Source organism: Musca domestica, unplaced genomic scaffold (genome assembly GCF_030504385.1).
Source record: "Musca domestica strain aabys unplaced genomic scaffold, Musca_domestica.polishedcontigs.V.1.1 43, whole genome shotgun sequence".
NCBI lineage: Eukaryota > Metazoa > Arthropoda > Insecta > Diptera > Muscidae > Musca > Musca domestica.
Window position 1 is genome coordinate 1,623,446 of NW_026712332.1, and position 23,685 is coordinate 1,647,130.

Genomic DNA, 23,685 nt, shown 5'->3' on the forward strand with positions numbered 1-23,685 from the left:
CAGACTTGACAAATCTCAATATTCCTATCAGCACAAGATCTGCTATAAAGATGGTAGAGATCGGACCATTCCTTCTGGTACCTCCCCCACAAAGGATCGAAGTTTAGAATAATCAAAACGGTCATAAAATCCGAAATAAACATCCGGTTCTCGTTATATTTCACACATTCCATTATTTCTACTAACACAAGATCTACTGTGAAGATGGGATATATTGGTCCACTCCTTCTGGTACCTCCTCCACAAAGGGTCAAATTTTTGAATAACCATGAAGCTGATAAAACGCGAAATTAACATCCGATTCCATTCAGCTTTGGCACATCTCAATATTTTCATCAACGCAACATATGTTATACAAATGGGAGAGATCGGGCATTTTTTTCTGGTACCTCCCCCACAAAGGGTCAAAATTTTAAAAAACGATAATAGAATCCGAAATAAGCATCCGGTTCTCTTTAAATTACACACATCATAATATTTTAATTAACCCAAGGTCTGGTGTGAAGATGGGATATATCGGTCCATTCCCTCTGGTACCTCCCCCACAAAGGGTCAAAATTTTGAATATACATGGAACTCATAAAACGCGAAATTAACATCCAATTGCATTCAGACTTGGTACATCTGAATATTTCCATCAACACAATATCTTTTATAAAAATGGGAGAGATCGGAGAATTTTTTCTGGTACCTCCCCCACAACGGGTTAAAGATTTTGAAAAACCAAGCGCTCAAAAAGGCGAAATAAGCATCCAAATCTTTCTTCAAATTCTCTCAACCAGAAACCTGAGATGAATATGGTATTTGTGATTTCGTATAAAATTGGATACAAATGTTCGGTTTTCTTGTTAATTTATCTGCATTCGATGAAGTAAGAAAATGGTTATATCTGGGGTACCTCACACTCGTTTAAACATTTTTTTTTTTTAAATTATCACATATCTCATATAAAGTAAAGGAAATACTCGATATAGTCCAAACCTGGCACTCCGCAATATTTATATCATATTTATTTAGATCCGATACGAGGACCACATCCTATTCCTTCGGAACCTACTCAATAGAGGATCAACAATTTGAATAATCATATCAGATACCTGAGGGTGGTATACATCTGTCGGCAAAATTGACGAGTACTTTTTGTTTTTTTTTTATCAATTTTGGTGTTTCGATTTCTTAAGAATTTGCAAAATAATATTGTTTAAAAAAATAAAAAAAAAAAAACAGAAAAATATAATATTAGTTCTTCCTTATTTAATGTCTCTTACTCACCTATTTCTGGTCATCCACTCTCACTTCTCGTTAAAATTCTAATTTTAAAAAAATTGCAAACATTTGTTATGTTTTTCTTGATTACCAGAAAATCCTGGTCGGCTATGCCTTCGATTTGATCTCTGCCCTCTCTACGTCTCACTTGATGCCATTGTCGACTTTCATAGATGGATGACATAAATTGCTGATATTGTCAATATTCAGCAGTTATATTGATTGTATTGCATGTGCATCCCACAGACCGACCAGTGGTATTACAATCATCGTCAACATCATCATCAGCATTGAGAGTGGCAGCAGCAGCAGCATCATTTGTCTGTTGCAGAGCATTCTAGTGATGACACACACAAACGTACGCACTACCCACCACTCACCACAACAAAGAAGTCCATCAAGTATTGAAGCTGCTGAGCCATATAAATGTCACCGGTAGAATTGTTTCATGTCACAGATGTGGGTGTGAGAGCTGAGAGTAAAATGTACGCAACCAACCCCCCAGTTCACACACACAGCAGAAATCGTTCATGTGTAAATAACTTGAATTAATGGAAAATCGTGTTAATTAAATGATATTTAAAGTGACAACCGCAGCATAAAAAACTCCGCTGAGCTATTTTCTCTCTTTCGGCAAAGCAATGAAAATAATTAAAAAATATTTTTTTGTGCCCCATCATGCCAGCTCAAGAATACATTTCATCATACATACATAAAACAGTAATTAATTACAATTACTCGCCCTGGCCTAGAGGGGGGGCCGTCCGTCTGCTTGTCTGATTGGTCATTGGTCCGGTCGATGCGTCCGACCTACAGCGCTACTCATCGACGAGCTCACTTTGTCATTTACCTTACATTTTTTTGCAGTTTTGTTTGATTTTTTATTCTTTTTGAGTTAATCAATTTTCATATTGTTCTCTGCCCTGGCGACCATCAACAGCCATCACAACAACATCACTACTTTTGACAGTTGTGTGTAAATATATAATATGGGTGGTGATAAAGTGTTCGATAGTGCGGCGTGAAAGGGACAAGAAGAGAGAACACATTGAAGAGAAGATGCAATGCGAAACTAAAGAGTAAGGTAAAGAGAACGGACATTTTGAGGTGTAAATAAAACTATATGAAATGTAATTTACACTCACACACACACACATGTTTGAATACCCCATGGTATGTGGTGCACAGATGTTTATAGACATGTCGATTATTTGTTTATTTGTGTCATGTTAATGTCAATTGAATTTGTTTATTTGCCCATTTGTCACACAGAGATTTTTATCATCCATCAAAAAATGGACATCAGATTGTTGTTGTTAGGTCGGTCGTTCGGTCACACCATTGCAATGGTGTACGATACGAGTATAACCCTATAACATTTCAAACATTGATTAGGGGTGTTAATGTTACAATGAATTTCTTATCACCGTCAACTAATCTTAATAATAACTTATTGCCTGGTCTGACATTCTGCGGAGTAGTGGATTCGTGGCAAAACGAAAGGATACTTCAGAAAATTGAATTATACGAGAATAATAATTTAATCTTAATAAAAATTTAACAATAATAACAATATGGAATTTATGTTCCTTTTCTCATAACTGTATTTTTGTACCTAGCGGGTGTTTCATTGAGACATTAAGCCTCTTGAGTCATATGCAAACGATTTAATTCTCATAAAACACAAATGGAAACAATACCCCACCTCTCCTCTCTTAGCGCCCGTCCCCACATCAAGTGCGGTAATTGAATATTTGGTGGTTACTTTTTTTTTTGTTCATTTTTAATTTTTATTGAAATCTCAGTTTGTGTATTTGGGCTTTTATTAAAATTTTAATGATATTCAAATAAATACATTCACAGCGAGCGAGAAAGGGAGAGAGAGAGAGGAGGGAGAGAACAAAATGTAAATGGACACAAAGCAAACTCTGTTGCCCGTACAAAAAAAAAAAGAAATTAATAAAAAACGAAAAACAAATACACGTTAAGTGATAATGGTAAGAAATTAAAAATAATGATGAATTACTAATAAGCAGTAACGAGAAGAGTGAGCGATGCTGCGCACATGTTAAACCCAACAAAAGTACCAAAGAGCAGGACGAACATCTATTTTGTCTGAGAATGGTGATAGGGGAGAGTTTGGTGGTGGAGTAACGCAATTAAGATAAATGCATGGCAGAAAAATGTAAATACACTTAACAAAAGGGTATTTAAATTAGCTTTCTCAAATGTTTTTCTTCTTCTGAGCGAAAACTTCTTAGCGGAATGTTTTAAGAAAATTAATACTGTTTTAAAGGTTGTCATCACATATTAGGATTTGTGGTTTTGGATAAACATGTAGAAAGCGTTATAAAATGCTAAATTTGCTTTTTTCTGAGCTAAAATAGAAGCTTAATTAACGCGCGTCATGTTAGTCATAGTAAAGGTTACTTGTTGCACATTTATCTTAGCATTTATATAGCATACTTTAAGGCGCTCGAAAAAAAAAATCGTCATTAAAAAGCAGCTTTGTTCGACCAGACAAAACTTTTAATACCCTCCACCAATCGGAAGAAAATTAAAAAAAATACCTGGAATATCTGGTGTTACATTTATATGGGGCTATACGAAAACTAGAACCTCTACAGCCAATTATCTGCACAGAGAAGGAGGCGTATATTACGAAATTTGAGATAATTCTTTTCAAAAATGTAGCTAAAATCATCAAAATATCGAATAATGGGAGGTTCCCTGATATGGGATCTATACGAAGACGAGAATCTGTACAGGAAATTTTCTGTCACAGAAGCTGGGTTTCCATTACGAACTCCAAATACCATATTTGAAACAATTCCGGTGAAAACTGTGTGGCAAAATAATCAAAATATTGAATATCTGGAGGTACAGTTATTTGAGGTCTACATCAAAACTTGGGCCTATATGTACGTACAGTTCTCTGCAACGATGTGTCCTACACAGGGATCACTTTCTCAACAATTACAGAAAAAATCGGTTTGAAATAGCGCCTAAACACACAAAAAACCTTATATCCGAATTCCAAATATCTGGTGTTACAGTTATATGGGGCTATACAAAAACGTGGACCCATATAGCCCCCTTTCGATATGAAAATCAGTAAAGAAAGTCTAAAAGTCGGGTGGGGCCGACTTTATGATACCTTAAACCCCTTTTCATATTTAGTCGAGCATCATATAACAAATAATAAATAAAGAATATAACAAATCGAATGAACAATATATATAGGAGCTATAACTTTATATGTACCGCTTTTCACCAAACTTGACATACTTGTTTCTAGGCTAAATTCAAATGGTCGTAAGTTCCAATTTACATCCCATTTGGGCTAATATTACAAGTTTGGTGCACAATAAAACGCAAATCGGACAAAGATATATATGACAGCTATATTCAAATTTGAACCGATCTCTATAGAATTTAGCAAAGGTATTTCTGAGCTGTATTTCCTAAAATATCATTGTTACAGAGTGCATATTACGGCTGCGGAGGACAAAAATATCAAACGGTATGTACAATATGTTTGGGAGCTATAGCTATATGTGTGAACCGGTTTCGATCAAATTTGGTATACTTATTTGCAGCCTTATATTGGTGGTATATGTAAAATTCCATACTATTTGGTCTGATATTACACGTTTGGTCCACAATGAAAGGCAAATCGGACGAAGATATATGTGGAAGCTATATTTAAATTTTGACCGATTGTTTCCAATTTCAATAGAGTTCGTCCTTGGGTCAAACAAATGACTTGTGCAGCTGGATCGGGCAATAAATGCGACCTGTGCTTTGTTCATAATAATACATGGACTGACGGGCGGACATGCATAAATCGATTTAGAATGTGATTCTATGCAGATCATCAAAAGGAGTTTGGGGTCTATTTCGTTTCCTTTTGCCTTTTACAAACAAATGCACAAATACATAATACCCTGACCACCTAGTGGTGTAGGGTATAAATAGATTCTCTCTTCATTTTTTTTTTGTCTGTAAATGTATGTAATTGCTGATTTGACTCTCTGTAGATTCGAAACAAAAGTAATTTTGTGAGAAGTTATTGTTATTATTTTTATTGTAAATTTTGCTTTGTTAATTGATTTCACTTCGACCACCCACCCCCTCATGACCCATACCATTTTGTTTCTATCAATCCGTTTGGTCATTTGATTATTCATTCAGGTCCAATATTTAAAATACAACAACTGGCATTACTCCATCTCCGGTAAATCTCGTCCTTGTTGCCATACACAAAACGGTATTTTCTTGTCTGGCTGGCTGGCAGGCTATTCGCTCAGAAAAACCAGCACCCGAAAATGAAAAAATGGACGAATAACGGAGAAATGTAAAAATGTTTAATTTTTAATAAACCACTTACAATTATTTGCAATTTTCATTTTGAATGGATGGATGGATGGCGGTGGTGGTGGCGGTGTGGTTATGACGATGATGAAGATAATGCCCAGGATGATGACGATGATGACGACGACGATAACGTGGTGACCATACTCAAAACACCACTTACTGTTTTAACCGTTAAAAAATTCATAGAAGTAACAAAGGACATCCATGGGTGGATGGGTGGTGGGAGGATGTAAATACATTTAAAGCAAAAACAAAAATAAAAAGCTATTTAAAAAAGGAACATTGTAGACTTGCCAACACAAACATACTTTGAAAATTTATTTTGATTTTATTTTAATTAACGTGATTTATTTTTCTCTACAGTATCTTACTTTCCTCGACTCTTTAGCCTCGTTCTTAACAAGTAATTCCAAGATATGATTTTTTATGTTCTATGGGTATTTGTTTGTTTGTTATTTTATGGAACATACCCAGAAAGGAGATCAAAGAATTGCCCCAATTCTAGAGGGAATAATTTTCTTATTAACCGCAAGACATTATTGAAAACAGACTAACGTAATAATATGAGGGGTGGGTGGGTGTGTGTCAAGAAAGAACTTCGTTTATACATTTAATTCAAAATAATTAGCTAAACCGTTCAAGTGATCCTAGAATATACAAGATTTAAAATTAGCCATAATCAATCGTCAGCGTTACTTTCTTTTTGCGTTTAATTCTTTTTGCGGACTTTTAAAAAATATATTTTTTATCATAGCATCAATTTTATTTTTTCAATTCTCCACTAATTTTTCATTTTTTTTCTCTTCTTCTTCCACTAACAGATAAACTCGCCACCTGTTTTGTTTGTAAAGCTGAAAATTGTCCCCGCACTCGCCCACTTAAAAAGGGTCGTGGTCAACAGTATGGCATATCCGATGATACTATACCAGTTGGTGCACGTGTCTGCAATACATGTCAATGCAAATCGGTGCGCACTCGTTATCCCAATTGCCCCCTACCGACCTGTCCCAATCCCAAAGATCGTGCCAAACGTTTGCATAATATACCAGCCCGCCTTTACGAACTGGCGCCGGATGTCCGCGATCCGATTATGCAAGAATTCCAAATACCTGCCCAAGCAACGCGTTGCTGTTCGGCTTGTCTGATGCGGATTCGTCGCAAATTGGATCCTCACATAAATCTAACGGACGAAGAACGACGTACAGAGGGCGATGAATCGGATGTCAGTACGTCGTCGTGTGATGAACGCGAACCAGGCGGTAGCGATACTGCATCTGTGGAGAGTCCGGAAAATCCTCAGCGTCATAATTCGCTAGCCAAAGATCTTGGGCAAAAGCCATCTGCACAATTGCTTGGCAGCGTGCAACCAGCAGCAACGGCTGCCGGAGGTATATCAACTGCCAGCTCGGCTGGTGGTATTGGAAACAGTTCAAGCAATCCAGACACTACCACGCCCACTGGAAGTGGTGGCGGCGGGAGTGGTGCTGTTAGTGCTAATGCTGGTGTTGGTTCCCAATCAGTAACAATTATCAAGTCGGATGAACGTTTGCTGCCACCATTGGGCCATGCCCCCAAGAAACAAAAGACTTCCGAGGAATATGACTCCTCGGCCACAGAAACCGCCGATGAAGAGAACGAAAATTCTCCAGCCAATCGTCAAAGTCCCAAAATGATATTGAATAACACGAATAGTAGTAGTAGCAGCAGCAATTCTGTTGTAGTCTCCTCTGCCACTGGACCAAGTGCAGTAAACCTGCAGGGCTTTCTCTTCTCAGTTATTGAGCATTCGCTCAAACAGAAAGGTCCACCTCCATCTAAGCCATCCAATCAACCTCCGTCAAATCAACTGCCTAATTCTGCAATGACTAAAGCTCAGCAGCCGCCTATGCGTCTGTCCGTCGATTCGTCGCCCAACAACAGAATTCGTAATGATATTTTAGGCGGAAGCTCTGCTAATAACAATTCAAATAACAACAGTAGTAACAACAATAGCAGCAACAATTCCAATTCCAATAATGATGTAATGCTAGTTAGAGAATACCGCAACGACGGATCCATTAAACATCAACCTCAGGCTCACGGTCAACCGATAGTTGCCAGCGGCGGTGGCATCGGCAATGCCGATAGTGGATCGACTCTAAATTCCGTACAAAACTTAAATGTACGACAATCACAAAAACAAGCGCCACAATCTGCTGCAAATGCTCCAGGCCATCCAGAGAATTTGGCCACCCTGTCAGTGGTGAACTCTTATATACCGGGTCAGCATTTGATGCCTCCAGGAGGTCCAGGTGGTCTAATGCATCACCAACAGCATGACATTAAGGCCACAATTACTCCAGTACTAAAGTCAGGGAAAACATCGACGCCGCCGCATGTGGTGCCCGGCCCGCCTCCTGATGCCATTATTTATGCTACATCTCGCAACAACGAACCGGAGCCACAAACATTGGATCTGTCTATAAAGAAACCATCACGGGATGGTCCTTCTCCCCATAACTCTTCGTCGCTAAATGCGTCATCGTCGTCCTCGTCTGCAACCGGCGTGGGTGGTGGCAGTGAGAGCGGCCTCTCGCGACATCAACAGCCTCAAACAAATACGGCAGTTAAACATGTTGGCAACGCTCCCAGCATATATCGTGGTTCCGATCCCACTCCCCTCATCGGAGCTCCGAACAATCACGCGTACCTTTTTCATCCTCACTCAGCGAGTGTCGGTGTGGGTAAGGTTCCACCACCGGGATCTCTTTATGTGTCACAAGTACCTGTCCCCATTCCACCCACCATACCAGTAAGTAGTGGTTCGGGACGTGGTGGCCCAACTTCTCAAGCACCGCCTTCACAACCTCCGCCATCGCATATGCAGTTGTCGAGTCAACACAGTAAAGGCGTGGGAGGCCTTAATAAGATGCCACCAAAATTGAGTCCACAACTTATACATCCGCCCAGTTCTCACGGGCAGGCGCCGTCGCCTTCACAACAGCAACAACAACAATTGTTGGTCGGTCCCAAGGGTTCGATTACCCATGGTACACCCGTCAGTAATGCCGCTCAACAAATCATTGTGCACTCGGCCACTGCTGGAGCAACACTAAGTCCCAAGTTTGACAACTTGCTGCGTCAAACACCTCCATCGGGCGCTGGTGGGCCAACAGAGAACAACAAACTTGGCTCCATTACCCAGGGGACTCCCATTCACTTGCCGGCCCCTTTGGACAGCAAGCGAGCTTACGAATTTGCTTTCAAGCCGTCACAGAGACAAAGTCCAGCCCAGCAACATCACCCACCACCGCCGCCGCAGTCGCAACAACAATCGTCTCCACAGCCGCCACCACAAAACGCCTATGCTGTTGGCAGCTATTCGAGAGCACCCTACACCGTGGAACAGTCTCCGGTACTGAGCACCAGGCAGATTGTTATGCACGACTATATAACGTCACAGCAGATGCAGGGACAGCAGCAACGCAGTGTGCCCAGGAGTGGTAGTGCTAATTCGACGGGGGCCCCAGGATCTGGAAAGGAATCACCGTCGCCACGCAACAGCGGAAGCGGTCTAGTATATTATGATAAGGATAGGGGCCGTACAGAGTACTCTAGCAGAGAATCACCAGCAGAACACAGCAACAGGTAAGCTAACATAATTCCATCAAAAGGTTTGTTTGTTATTTAAATTAATACACTTTCATTTTAAGTACTCCCAGTCCACATCGTACTCCACCACCGCCTAGACAAGGTGTTATCCAACGCCATAACACTGGCGGTTCTAAACCACCATCACCTGCAGCACCACCCCAAGGTCGGATGCATGTTGTGATGTCGCACAATTATCCGCCAGGTAAGACCGCAGAACAAATAGAAAGAGAATCTGGTGGCCGGAAAGTTCATTTGGATCCTTTTATTTCTTTAGCCGGTCACGATGCATTCTCGTCATTCGTTGATCTGGCCGTACAGCAGCCACAATTGCCGGTGCCCTCACAGAAAGATGACAAGTCCTCGTCATCGGCAACTTCGGTGACATCGGGTCCGCCGCCACCGCCTTCATCTTCGGGCCAGTCGCAGCAACCACCGCCTCCCACACATCACGATGCCATCCGCTATCAAATGAATCGTGAACAACACATAGCTGTCCTTCATCACCAACAACAAGCCATGGCTGTTGCAGCGGCCCAACAGCAGCAGGCTGCACAACATCAGTACAGGCAGCATGCTGATATGCAACGCCGCTACATGGAACAGCAGGCGAAACGCGATCGTGATATGCAATTGAAGAGACAAGAACGCGACCGCATAGAACGGATGCACGCGGAACGGTTAGATCGTGAGCAACGAGATCGTGAAAGAGAACGCGAGCAACGAGATCGTGAAAGAGAACGCGAGCGTGATCGAGAACGAGACCGCGAAAGAAGGGAACAAGAAAGAGCTGCCGAAGAACGAGAGCGTGATGGCAGACGTATGGAACGTATCTACGCAGGTAATGCAGTAACCGCAGCGGCTGTTGCAGCTGCTGCAGGTGTCGCTGGGCCCCATTACATACGTGGCCCACCCGATTCAGGACCACCGCGATCGATACCAGATCGTGAAAGAGACCCGTAAGTATTCGATGAGAGAAGCGAGGAGAGGAGTGTATGCATGGTAAATTGCAACTAAGTCACTTCCATTACAGATACCACAGAGACCTAAGACATCAAGGGCAACCGCCAACCGATGCAACGCTGTCCGCCCAGAACTTAATAGATGCAATAGTTATTCAACAAATGAGCCAAAGGAGTACAGAGCCCGGCAGCCTGAGTGTCAATCGCGATTTGCCCAGAAGTGGATTTGTAAGTCGTCTTTTTTAGCATCTAGTTACCTCAAAATGCAATAAAGGTTTGCGGTTGTTAATAATGCGATTCTTTTTTCAACAGTACAATTCTCGTGACATTGGTGCCCCACGACATGCGTCCAATGTGATATCCTCCTTACAGGCCGCGGAGAATAATGGCAAATCCTCTTCGCCGAATGTTATTAATATTGATTTGGACAACGATCGGGCCAGTGTCGGATCCTCTTCATCGAGCGGTGTACCTGGCAGCAGTGTTCAACACGAATCGACACAAAACGCCCGTAATGTTCGCAACAGTGGACCACCACCACCCACATCACAAGCTCCCCCTTCATCGCAATCGTCGCAAATGCGAACGAAAAATATAACTTTTGGCGAATTGGCCGAAACCATTATAACGAACGACTACGGCACGGTTCCCATGCATTTCAGGCCTGCTCCACATCCAGCCAATTTTATGCCCTATATGCAGGATGCTCAGAGCATAGTAACCCCGGATAGATGGAAAATGAATAGGCGTGTGCAAAAAGATGCGGAAGCTGCTGCCGCCGCGGCTGCATCAAAGGCGGGATGTCCACCTAATTCCCAATCAAGCGTAAATTCTAGTTCTGGCCCTGGCACGCCGACAAACAGTGGTGGACGTTCCACTACACCCGGTGATGATCGTAATATTATACGAATGCCCCAGGCGGTGAGTCCACGTAAATATCTGCCGGATTTCATGGCACATGAATACCATTACCAACAACAACAGCAGCAGCAGCAGCAACAACAGCATGGTGCCCCTCCACCGGGTGCAAGCCATGGTTCGTCTCTGATGAGGCAGTCGCCCTATGATTCAGGACCGGGCAGTTCGGCTGGTGGTTCATCATCCTCAGCGCCACCATCACAGGTTGCGCAAATTCACACATTCGATACCATGAAGTATGTGCATGATCGGATACAGGTGGTAATGCGAACAGAAGACGACCACCGGGCCGGTGGTGGTGGCGGCCCAGTGGCCAATGATCACGACCATCGTCTCAAGGATAGCCATGAGCCACGTAAAACACCAAATCAATATGATGAGAGAGATAGTGGAAGACATTCGGCTAGCAGTGATTCATCGCATCCCTCAAGCAAGGGCGGCGGTGCTGGAGGCGCTGGCAGTGGTGGAGCTGTTGCCTATCAACAGACCCCTGTGACAACATTTGCAGCCACAACCTATGCGTATCCCTACAGTGCGTTGAATGTACCCAGCTCGGCCGGTGGTTTGCCGCCACCACCACAAATGAGTCTTAATGCAGCCCACCAAATGCAAAGTAGCGCTGCAGCATCGGCACACAAACAGCCAACACATATTTTGCATAGCAGTGGCGGTGGGGGGGTACATGATGCTGGACCCAATTCGGTGGTAAGCACGACGTCCGGCGGCGGTGGTGGCGGCGGCCCCGGTGGTGGGCCTGGAGGCGCATCAAATGAACCCAAACCTTTGCTTTCGGCTCAGTACGAAGCCCTGAGCGATGAAGATTAGTTGTGACTTCAGGCGTCTGCTGTCGCCAATGTAAGATATCATCATCATCCCAATCAGCAGACGCATCATCCTAAACAACAACAACAACAGCAGCAGCAACAGCAACATTACCATGTGACAACCCAAGCCAATAGTAGTAGATATAGTAGTGATGAACAACAACAACAACAGCAGCAGCAACAACAACAACACAATCGTATACGTAGTCACAAGCAGCCCCAAATGCAACAACAGCAACATTATCAGCCGGCAACGCAACTCTTACACCCACAAGCGTCGTCTAATCCACAACAACAGCAGCAGCAGCAGCAACAACACTACTTTCAGCAACAGCGTACAGTGTATAAAAGCCACGACTTAACCATTGAACAGCCGCCGCATCCATCCCAAATGCAACAACAGCAACATTATTCTCACAACATGCAACAACCATTGCCGCCACTGCAACAGCAACAACACTCATTTAATGGTAATCTGAAAAATAACAACAATCTCAATGCAAACAATAACAACAATCGTTATTTTTAAGACAAAACAAAAAAAAGAACAACACTTTAAGAAACAATAACAGGAATCGTGTATATGTGTGTTGTAATTGGCTTATTATCACCATATAGATAGATATTGAAACAGCAAACTACATTTGAAAAAGAAATTTAAACCAATCCATGTGCTTTGCAAAACTTAAAATTGACTCGTATTTTTTCATTCTGCAAAATGGGAATTATTTCGCTTTGTTTTCTTTTTTTTTTAGTTACCTTTTCTACACTGTGTGTTATAATCATCTATGATGCCCCAAAAAATATATACTGACAAGATTCTTTAAAAACGCTTATCAACAGCAAACATAAATGTATATTTTCTTATTTTTATTAATTTTCAATGACTTTCCTTAAATTGTAAGTTTTCTTTTCGTTAAAACAAAAAACACATATAACACGCAGAAAGAAAGAATTTTGTTTATAATTGAAAACTGTAATAGTAAGGAAAAATAGAGCAAAAATGCAATGATTACAAATTATATTTAAATATAAATATTTATTAAACAAACTACAAATAAATTTCTTTATGTAAAGTTGAAAAAACAATGCACAATGTATTGGATAAATTATTTCGATACTTGTGTGTAACTTTGTCATCGTTTGTGTTCAAAAACTGGACACATATTCTGTGCAAAATTTTAACCTTTACCGACAGTTGAGAAATGATGTTTTCTAATGTGAATGGTTTATGTTTTTCGGTCATTTCTTCTCTAATAGAATAAATATATTTTCCGACGATAAAATTTGTCGTGTTCTTTGGTATTTATTTTCAATATCATTTCTTATTATTGTTATAAAATCAGAAAAGAGACGTTAATTTCGACGAAATCTAAAAAATAATATTTTCAAGAATTTTTTTTCCGTTAGTTATCAGAATAATGTTTCTTTATCTAGAAAGCTTTCAAGATCTTTGTTTCCTTTTCATCTTTCAAGTTAAAATTTGTGTGACTTATATTGGATAAGTGGTTGGCCAATAAACATGCACAGAATTAGAAAATTTGATTTGTTTCTTTTGTTGGATTTATTTCGTATTTAAATTTAACATTGAACCAAATGAAAAGCAAGAAAATTAAATTAAATGTTAAAAACTGTTGGCTGCTTTTAAATAGATATATAATATCACATAAATGGATGGATGTAATGTTTTCTGTCACATGATAACAAAAAAAAGCAACAAGTTCTTTTTTCACACAGACATTTGTTGGATGGTTGACCAAATCTTGGTTTATAGAAACGAAGGCGAACATTAATGTCACCATTCATAGAAAGAAATGAAACCACTTTAACAAAAACTACCTATTTTTACAATGAAATAATACACACAAATCAATATAAACATTAAAATATACCTATAACAAAAACAACAACAAAACCGCTAAGACTAATGCATTACACCTCTTAACAGGAAAGTAAAAAACTAAAAACAAAAACAAAAAAAAACAACAGAATGCAAGTAATGAAAAACCGACACTTAAAAAATGTACAATATTATAATAAAGCATACAATAAATATATACTATACATATACATAATTATATAGTTTTTCATAATTATAAAATGATAAAAGTTAAAATATAAAAATATAAAAATATTCTTGACATACAAGCAAAATGTTAAAGGAATATACATTTGCAAAATAAAAAAAACAGACAAAAAAATATATATAAAAAATACTACACACTGTAAAATTCAGTTGAAAAGTAACTTTTATGCTGCATATACAACAAATTAAATTAAACTAATAATAAACAGTGTTTTCTTTCATTTTAAGTCAATACTATAAGATTTAATGAAACAAATATATAAATATTATAATATAATTATATATATACATACAATTACAAAATAACCTTATACAGAAAATATATAGATATTTAAAATATAAAAAACAACAACAACAACACTTTAACAAACAGAAATGATCTTTGCATTATAAAATCTTGTTTTTAAGTTCGTTTAAACTTGAATTACTTGAGTAACAAAAATTACAAAAAAAAAAATCTAATGAAAATAAATAACAAAAATTTAGTTTGTAATTTTGCCTTAAGTTCTAAGCTTAAACATAAAACAAAACAAAAAAAAATAAAAAATTCTAAAAAAAACAATTCAAGTAAAATCTGTCAAGATATAAGAGAACCATGTATAAAAATTCAGAATAGTTATTTAGTTTATAAATAATTGATAAAAAAAAATAAAACAAAAACAAACAAAAAAATAAAAACATTGCAAAACCTATAAATATAAAAGTAATAAAAATATTAGCTTAATATAATTTTATTATTTCTAACATTAAAAGAAATTCATTATTTTCTAATAAAAGAATTGTTCCCTTCGATTTTTTATATATATATATTTAAAAAAAAATAATAATTCATCAAACTATTTAAAACACAACAAGAAGTAATAATAACAAATTTAAATAAAACTGTGTTTTTGTAATTATATTTAATAATAACTGTCCTTCCCCTTCTTATAACTCGAAGCTAAACGTAAGAAACAAAAAAATATAAATTTGATTTAAATTGTTTTTTTAAGAATTGTAATTTTTTTAGGTTATAACTATTATTTTTATTATTAATAATTCTTTTTTACCTACTACCTAAGTAGCAGAACCAGATACAACTGATGCTTTATGACTTCTATTACACATAAAATAAATGAACAATTTTCAATAAAACTTTTCATTTTTTTTGGTTAATTTTCACATATTTTTTTATGTTCTTAAAACGGGGGTTGAAAAGTTTTGGCTGGGGTTTTGTCATGGAGAACAATGAATTTTAACGAGATAGTCGTGGGGGTATTTTGCAAGTAGTTTTTGCTGTCGTTCCTTACTTTTATTACGGTTGTTGGTTTACACTTGAATCTGACACAGAAGCTATAAATAAAAAAATCGATTTCAAATATGTTTTTGAAAAATACAAAATTTAAATGTAACCTTGAACTTCGGCCAAAACTTCTCTTTATCCCATTTTTTTTGTTTTTTTTTTGGAACAAACACGCAATCAGCGTGTACCATAGGGTTTTACCATAGGGTTTTTATTTTAATCATTCATTTTTGTTTTGTTTTGCTTTTTGCATTTACAACACCCAACATCAATATAAAGAAATGAATGAATATACATAATTGAAATAAATATTATTTATATTATATAAATTATTAATAAACAAGAAGAAAATAATTACACTTACCTACCATATAAAAAATATCGGTATAAAACAAAGGAAAAAAGAACTCTTAACAGATACAACATACAAAATATGATTATTATTAAAAAAAATGAAAAAAGAAAAAAATACACACACACAAAGAAATATGTTGGGATAACAATAATAATCTCTCACCAAAATAACAACAAAACTTCAACATACACTGAAATGATGAAAAAAAAAATAATAAAAATAATATTAATAATAAACAAATTCGAAAATAATGAAAAAGAAATGATTAGAAAATAAATTCAAAATGGAAATATTAATTAAAATGTGTGTTTTCTTTTTTTAGTTGGGTGGAATGTAAACTTTAGATTGTGCACGGTGGCATGTTGGATAAAGAAAGTATTGCTCTTCTGACAAGCACGGATTTGTTGAATACTATGAAAAACATTTTAAACTTACTAATCGGCCCTATTACGGTTATCGTCGGCGTCGCAAAATGAAGTCGAGGCGACAATAATGATATTAGGGTTGTCGTTTTTTGTCGATAGCGACAAATGGTTGCCATTATCATTGTCGATACAACAGTCGACGTGAAGTCGATTTTTTAGAATATCTGTCGCCGTAAAAAATTGTGACGACATAGTACTTTTTAGTCGACGTTGATATTGTAAGCATTTTGTATTTTATATTTGACCACGAAAATAACAACAGCAAAACAATTTGAAATTTTGGTTTCCGAATTGAAAAAAATCCATGTTTGGCAAAAAGATTTACCAAAGGTCATGTTCCAGCAAATTTTAATTCAGATTGGGAATTCATTGCCACAAAATTAAATGTAAGCGGGCCTCCGATGGCTGGCAAAAAGTATGTAAAAATGAAAATTATTTTTGTACGTTTTTATTAGTTAGTTTTCTAAAATTCTTCTAGGTTTGGAAAGATTTAAACTAAAAAAAAAAAACTTGTGCACAACAAGGGTGAAACCAGCAGCAATGGATGTGACATTTTTAAGCAAATGACTTTGGAGGAGTCTGTCGCGAATATAATGCAGTTTCAAAAGTTTTTGAATCCACCGGGTCGTGCACTTGGAATAGAAAATAAGGAAAACATAAGTGTAATAGACGTTATAGTTCATGAAAATGAGCAAGTGGACAATGCTGATGACGAGACTGGTGTAACCTACTATTGAAGCTTCTCGATCAAAAAACAATGGTAAAAAGTCTACAAGGAAAGTAGAAACTATTGAACACTTTTGTAACAACACAATCAAGAGCCAGGCAATGCAAATATGTTTGTTGGCTGACTTAACACTCGCCGCTGCACTACTAATACATTCTTCTCTTCATCCTCACTTGAACTTAAGATATGTAACGCATTTATAATCTTCATTTTTTCACTATATTTTTTATTTTTCCGAAAGAGTCGAAATTAGAATTCAAAATACCAGAAAAATATCTTTTTTTGTCAATAACAAGGGAGTGTTGCCAAAGTTTTTTAATTGTTGCCAACTTTTATTTTAAACTGTCGATGTCGCTTCTATGCCTTACCATAATACCATTTTTGAATCGAAGCGACGGCGAGGGCGACTCTCACATAAAGTCGACGACGACCATAGTAACGACAACCGTAATTGGGCCGAATGTAAAGGCATATAACTTCCGTTTTGTGGCAATATCACTTGGCTAATATCCTTCTCTTTCATTTTCGAAGAATAATGAACCACTTATGCCTTTGAACCAAAATCGGCATCAAACAGTGACTATCAGGCATGTCACAGAATGTAAAATCGTTCAAGAGTGAAAACGAAAACGGTTTTAGCTTCTCTAAAAAACGGAAAATGCAAACATTTTGCGTTTTGATATCACTTTCAAAAAGCAGGGTGAAATTGAAATGTTTAGTGATTTTAACGTAAAAAATAAACAGAAGACACATACATTTAACAGAAAATATTGTATTAACCAAATTCTCTTAGAATGAACATGTTTTTGGAATTTATTTTACAAAAAATCTATTATTTTTCTAATCCATGATGAAAACGCAAAAAAATATGCAGAAATGAACGGCAGACTTGTATTGTTGAATTATTGCCATATGTGTTGAAGAAGAAGGTGTAGAAATGTACAACTGACAGACCAAAAAGCAAGAAAGGGGAAAAACAAAAAAACAATTAATTGTTGGGTTTGAGACAGAGCGCTTCAGTCAATCGGGCAAAAATGTAAGTATTTACATACATATTTCTAAATTTTCGTCAAAAACTGTTTATTTAATTTATTTTATACTTTAGGGGCAAACACCGAAACGTTAAACAGGACAAAATTTTTATCAATTTTATGGATAAACATCACGATATTGCCAGGGGCTATGTAAAAGGTGATAAGGTTGTTGTTGATTCTCTATGGACGGAATTGACAGCTTTGCTGTCGATAATAAGTTATAAATCTGTAGAGATAATTTATTATTAAAATAAATTTGAAAATAACTCATTGCTGGTGGATCCTTACTCTGCATTTGAGTGAGATAAAGGATCTGATGCGTTCCTCAATGTCCGGCGACGAATTTTTTCAGTAGACCGCTGATTTATTTCTTCATCCATTACAGCAAGTATTGAAGCCCCTGGCATTTTTACTTTTGGTGTTTATATTATAAAAAACAATTTAAACTCCTTTTTTAATTGTCAATAATTTGTTTACGACTTTTTTTTCATGGAGTTACCATATTTTTATTTCAAAAATGTGAAATGATTTTTTTCCGGATTAGTCAAAACGTACGAGTGCTGAAGAAGCAAAAGCAAATCGTAACGATTTGGAAAAGGTGAATTAAATCGATTTCGTAAAACTTCTGTGACATGCCTGTATATATATATATGAAATCTAAATTTTCAAATATTATTCTTTTTTTTTTTAATTTTATTGAATGAAAGCAAAATATGTCGGAAATAGCATCAAATTTTAGAATACGTTTAGATTTGTTCGAATTGGTCACCTTTGGCTCGAATTATGGTCTTCAAAAGGCTAATGAAACCGTCACACGCTGCCCGGCTGTTGCGGTGTAAGTTCTTACACTTTTTGGAATTTCAATGGCTTTACCCCGAGCTCATTTTTTAATATTTGCCGAATGGAATATTGCGATATTTTCAGCTGACGAGCCATTTTTCGGCCGCTGCGACGCGGGTTTCAATCAAGTCGCTTCTTTACTTTTCGAACCACTTCTGCTGATGTTGCTGTTTTCTTCCGTCCACTTCCTTGACGTCGGACTACGCTACCAGTATCACGGTACGAGACACAAAAGATTTATTCACATTAAAATGCTGGAGTGCTCTAATGATAGCCACTTGTGGTTTTCCAGCGAAATATAAAGAAATCACACTATCACGCTTGAATTCCATCACGAATAACTTTTTTTCTGAATAATTCTCACCAAAATGCTTTTGTACGCTTGTAAACAATATAATGAGCCGTCACTGGAATAATTGTAACAGCTGTCGGACGAGTGGCTTAGAAATGACAGTATTCTGAAGTTGGTTGTAGTTTTTTCATCTCACCCTGTATATCGTTTGATACGGCCAAAACGAGCCTCATCGAAATAGCGGTTTTAGACCTTAAGACTCTTTGAACCAAATCCGTTTTAGGGCGTTTGGAATCGATTTAGTGATGTCCGCCCGTCTGTCTGGCTGGTACACACGATAACTCTCGACGGGAGTATTTAATTTGATCCAAACTTGGTACATCGTAGAAGGTTGACATTTTCGAAGAAAAATAATTTACTGCACAAAAGGAGAGAGAGGATATTCTGATTATGCTCCAATTTTGCAAATCCTAATATTTGCATTAGTGCTCAGGTGCAAAAATGGACAGTATCGGTTAACTCCAAAAAAGACCTCCCCCCCAAATGGTCAAAATTTTAAATAATTACAACTCTCATAAAATGTGATGAACAAGTGTCCGATTGTATTCAAATTTCACACATCCCAATATTTACATTAACCCAAGGTCTGGTGTTAAGATGGACAACATCGACCCACTCGTTCTGGTACCACCCCCACAAAAGGTTGAAATTTTCAAAAAAATATATTCTGCACAGAAAGGGAAGCAATAATAATCGAATTTTTCTCTAATTTTGCAAATCCTTATATTTGCATTAGTTCTAGGTCTCGTGCCAAAATGGATAATATTGGTACACTCCATCAAGTGCCTCTCCTACAAAGGGACACAATTTTGAATAATTATAACTCTTAAAAATCTTATGTCTTCAAATTTCACACATCCTGCTATTTTTATGAACCCAAGATCTGGCAGTAAGACGGAATATATCGTTCCACTCCATTTGGTACTTCCCCCACAAACGCTCAAAATTTTGAATATCCATGAAGTTCATAAAAAGCGAAATCAACATCCGATTCCATTCCAGACATGGTACATCCCAATATTTCCATCAACACACGATCTATTATAAAGATGGTAGAGACTGGACCATTTCTTTTGCTACCTGGCCCACATAGGGTTCAAAATTTTGGAAAACATAACGCTCAAAGAAAATAAATTTCACACATACAAACATTTTTGCTAATACAAGATCTGCTGTGAAGATGTATGTATGTATGTATGAAGATATATATCTGCGACCCCCTTCTGGTACCTCACCCACAAAGGCACAACATTTTCAATACTTTTATCTGTCATAAATTGCGAAACAACTCAGCGATTCTTTACAGCTTACTATATCTAAATATATGTCTCTCATCCAGAATCCTGAGATGAATATGGAATTTATGATTTCTCATAAATTGGATATAAATGTTCGATTTACTAATTTATATAATAATATTTAAATCATATTTATTTAGGTCTGATACGAAATAGACCATATTGACCCATTCTTTCCAAATCCACTTCATAGAGGGTCAAGACTTTGAAAATTCATAATAGAAGTCAAAATATTTTAAAATAATCGAACATTGGCCGTGGGTATATATATGTTGGCAATACCGACGAAACTTTTTTACTTGTTTTTAAAATGAGTTAAACAGCGCGATATATGAATGAAATCCCTAGATTTTCTTTCAAAAAATGTGATTGAAACTGTTAGATATGCAAAGACGAATATATTTTGGCGTTATGTTCGAAATATGATCGAGCTGTCGATAATTCTTTTGTTCGGGAACACCCGAACAGTTGTTAGTTATTAGAAATTATTGGATATAAGCTAAGTTTTAAGATCTATAAAATGGTTTTCAATAAAATGTTTATAAAATGTAAATGTTGTTATAGGAGATTCTGGTTATCCACTTGAGCTATGATGGATAACGCCACACAAAAAAACCCACAGATGAATTATCCCAGAAATTACATCAATGGACGTGCAAAATGTCAAACCTCTATCTTTTATCGATCTCTATCTGTAGATATGGAGTCTCCCACGAATATTTTGATCCTTTTAATGGCGAATGGTATAAATACGTGGAATGAGCTACTATCTGTTGGCGACGAAGAACAATAAAAACATTGACAACACTGGCGCTGTGAAGGAAATGTAGGTATATTTTGGCGCCAAAAAAGCTTCTCTCTCAAAAAAACTCTCTGTGAGAGTTAATGTTTTGGAGGGTTTTTAAGCTTTCCTGTGTCTGCTTCCGCTCTTAGGTTCTTTGTTGTGCTAACAATAATCACGATAATGATGATGACAATGGCAACACAATAATGATGTTCGCTATTGTACTGACTGTCGCAGACAACCAACTTAGCAGCTTGCAAACAACCACACATGTATGTATTTGTATGCATAGAAGTCGTGCTGTTATTAACATAGCCGCACAAATCTACACACATACGCACCCCCTAGACTCTGTCTGACTGTAAACAATCGTCGGGCCAAGTCCAAGTTTAACTGTGTTTTGTTCAAGAATCAAGTTCAGTCATACCGCAACGGTTTCCGTCGTCGGTTTGTTAGTGTAGTGTTAGCGGCATTGTTGGGTACCTTAAAAGCGTAAAACCCCATAATCATCTTCGACAACAAGAACAACGGTTGTTACATAAATACAAAGTGTGGTGTTTTCAAAAAGAATTAAATCTAATAAAAAATTCGATTTTCAAATGAATAATTTTAACCAAAAAAAGCTATTTCGATTCGAAGAAAAGCAAAAGTAAAAGTGAAATTTTCAAAATTCAAGAACAAATTGTATTATTCTTTGCATAAAATTGAGATTGGCTGCAGATTTGAGTTATCGCTTTGTGTGAAGCATCCAAACAACCTGTCTTCGTCTTTAAGCAAATCAATGTAAGTTTTAAAAATTGAATTTCAAATTGGCAGTGAAATTTACATATCCACAAAACATAAGTAGTTCAAGTGCAAGATGTGTGTGAGTGTTTGTCTGTTGTCGTTTTTGTTTTTATTTATGTTCCTGCCGACAATTTATGCTAGGAAAAAGTGTATGTATGTATGTATGTGGGGTATATAATTACCTATATACCTATATTTGTGTTGGAAATACAGGAGCAAGTTTTTGAAGGTCATGCCAAGAAGTGAAATACATAAATTGTAGTCTATGTTGTGGTGTTTGTTACACATCGTCTGTGGTGTGAGCGATTGTGTGCGTGGAATAGGGAGTCCTGGCACATTGTGTGTATACCGACAACGTGCTCAGCATTGTATCCCAATGGGGAACTTTGCAAAGGGAATTGCATGCTGCTGATGTTTTCTAAGGGACTGTGGCATACATTTACACACATATATATTAAACTGCAGTCCTAGGAGGCATAATATATTCGATGCATGATAAGCGAGGTATAACAACCGATGTATAACATTTTCCCACTTCATCAAATATGATAAAAATATTGGGCTCTGCAAAATGTACTTCAAAGAGTAAAAGTTATTCAAAATTTTGACACTTTATGAGAAAGGCAACAGAAGGAGTGGCATTCTATATCTCATCTTCTCACGAGATTTTCAGTTTGCAGTTGTATTGCAATGTGTGGAGCCTAAAAAAGAATCGGACAAAAAGAATTATGCCGATATTTTTGCACCTTTGTGGGGGAGGTGCCAGAAGGAGTAAACCGAAATATCACATCTTCACAGCAGATCTTGTGTTAGTGGAAATAATTGGATGTGTGAAATATGAAGAGAACCGGATGCTTATTTCGGATATTATAATCGTTTATAAGTTACGAAAAGGATTATGCCGATATTTTTGCACCTTTGTGGGCAGCTCCAGAAGGAGTAAACCGAAATATCCCATCTTCACAGTAGATCTTGTGCTAGTGGAAATAATCGGATGTGTGAAATATGAAGAGAACCGGATGCTTATTTCGGATATTATAATCGTTTTGGTTATTCGAAACTCTCAACCTTTGTGGGTCAGTCTACTCCAGAAGGAGTGGACCGATATATTCCATCTTCACACCAGACCTTGGGTTATTAAAACATTGTGATGTGTGTAAATTGAAGAAAATCGGACTCCTAAATCACATTATATAAGAGTTATAATAATTTAAAATTATGACCTTTTGTGGGGGAGGTGCCAGAGGGAGTGGGCCGATATTGTCCATTTTCGCACCTGACCTACAAATAACGCAAATATTAGGATTTGCAAAGTTGAAATCGGATTATCGTTTCTCTTTCTGTGCAAAAAATATTTTTTTTTTTGAAAATGTCGACCTTTGTGTTCGAGAGTAATCGTGCGCACCAGCCAGCCAGACAGACGGGCGGACGGACATCGCTATATCGACTCCAAATGTCCTGTAACGGATCAAAGTCGATTATATATACCCTCTGTAGCCATATGGCTGAGGGTATAATTAAGTATATTATCTTTGGAAATATTGATTTTTTGAACGGTTTAAAATTAGTGGACCGATATTCCTCATCATTCAACTCGATCTAAATTTGGTAAACAATATTATTATGTACCAAGTTTGGACCAAATCGGATACTCCCATTAAAAGTCGTAGTGCGCACCAGCCAGAGAGACTTTGAATATCCTGAAACAAATTTCGCCCAAAGAGACCTAGGGTTTAAAA

General features: G+C 37.2%; 2 protein-coding genes and 1 long non-coding RNA gene across 6 annotated transcripts in view; 2 read left to right on the top strand and 1 right to left on the bottom strand.

Annotated features, from left to right (window-relative positions):
* Positions 1-15,218, top strand: part of LOC101893260 (uncharacterized) — a 214,819-nt gene extending 199,601 nt beyond the window's left edge. For all 3 annotated transcript variants that reach the window (XM_059127180.1, XM_059127179.1, XM_059127181.1), the window contains 5 exons: positions 6,465-9,270; positions 9,336-9,478; positions 9,551-10,232; positions 10,307-10,463; positions 10,548-15,218. In XM_059127180.1, the coding sequence (XP_058983163.1) occupies positions 6,465-9,270; positions 9,336-9,478; positions 9,551-10,232; positions 10,307-10,463; positions 10,548-11,978 (5,219 nt within the window). In that variant the 3' untranslated portion in view covers positions 11,979-15,218. The remainder of the gene's footprint in view (positions 1-6,464; positions 9,271-9,335; positions 9,479-9,550; positions 10,233-10,306; positions 10,464-10,547) is intronic.
* A 2,501-nt stretch (positions 15,219-17,719) lies between these two features.
* On the bottom strand, positions 17,720-18,536 carry LOC131804396 (uncharacterized). Its single transcript, XR_009343113.1, has 2 exons — positions 18,175-18,536; positions 17,720-18,112 (listed from the first exon to the last, which is right to left on the bottom strand). It is a non-coding gene; the product is annotated as an uncharacterized LOC131804396 (long non-coding RNA).
* Positions 18,537-21,571: 3,035 nt separating this feature from the next.
* LOC131804410 (acidic phospholipase A2 PA4-like) overlaps positions 21,572-23,685 on the top strand; it is a 35,320-nt gene continuing 33,206 nt past the window's right edge. Inside the window, exon 1 of one of the 2 annotated variants that reach the window (XM_059127252.1) lies at positions 21,572-21,943. The gene's annotated coding sequence lies outside the window, so the exon portion shown is untranslated. The remainder of the gene's footprint in view (positions 21,944-23,685) is intronic. The other variant, XM_059127253.1, reaches the window with a different exon arrangement.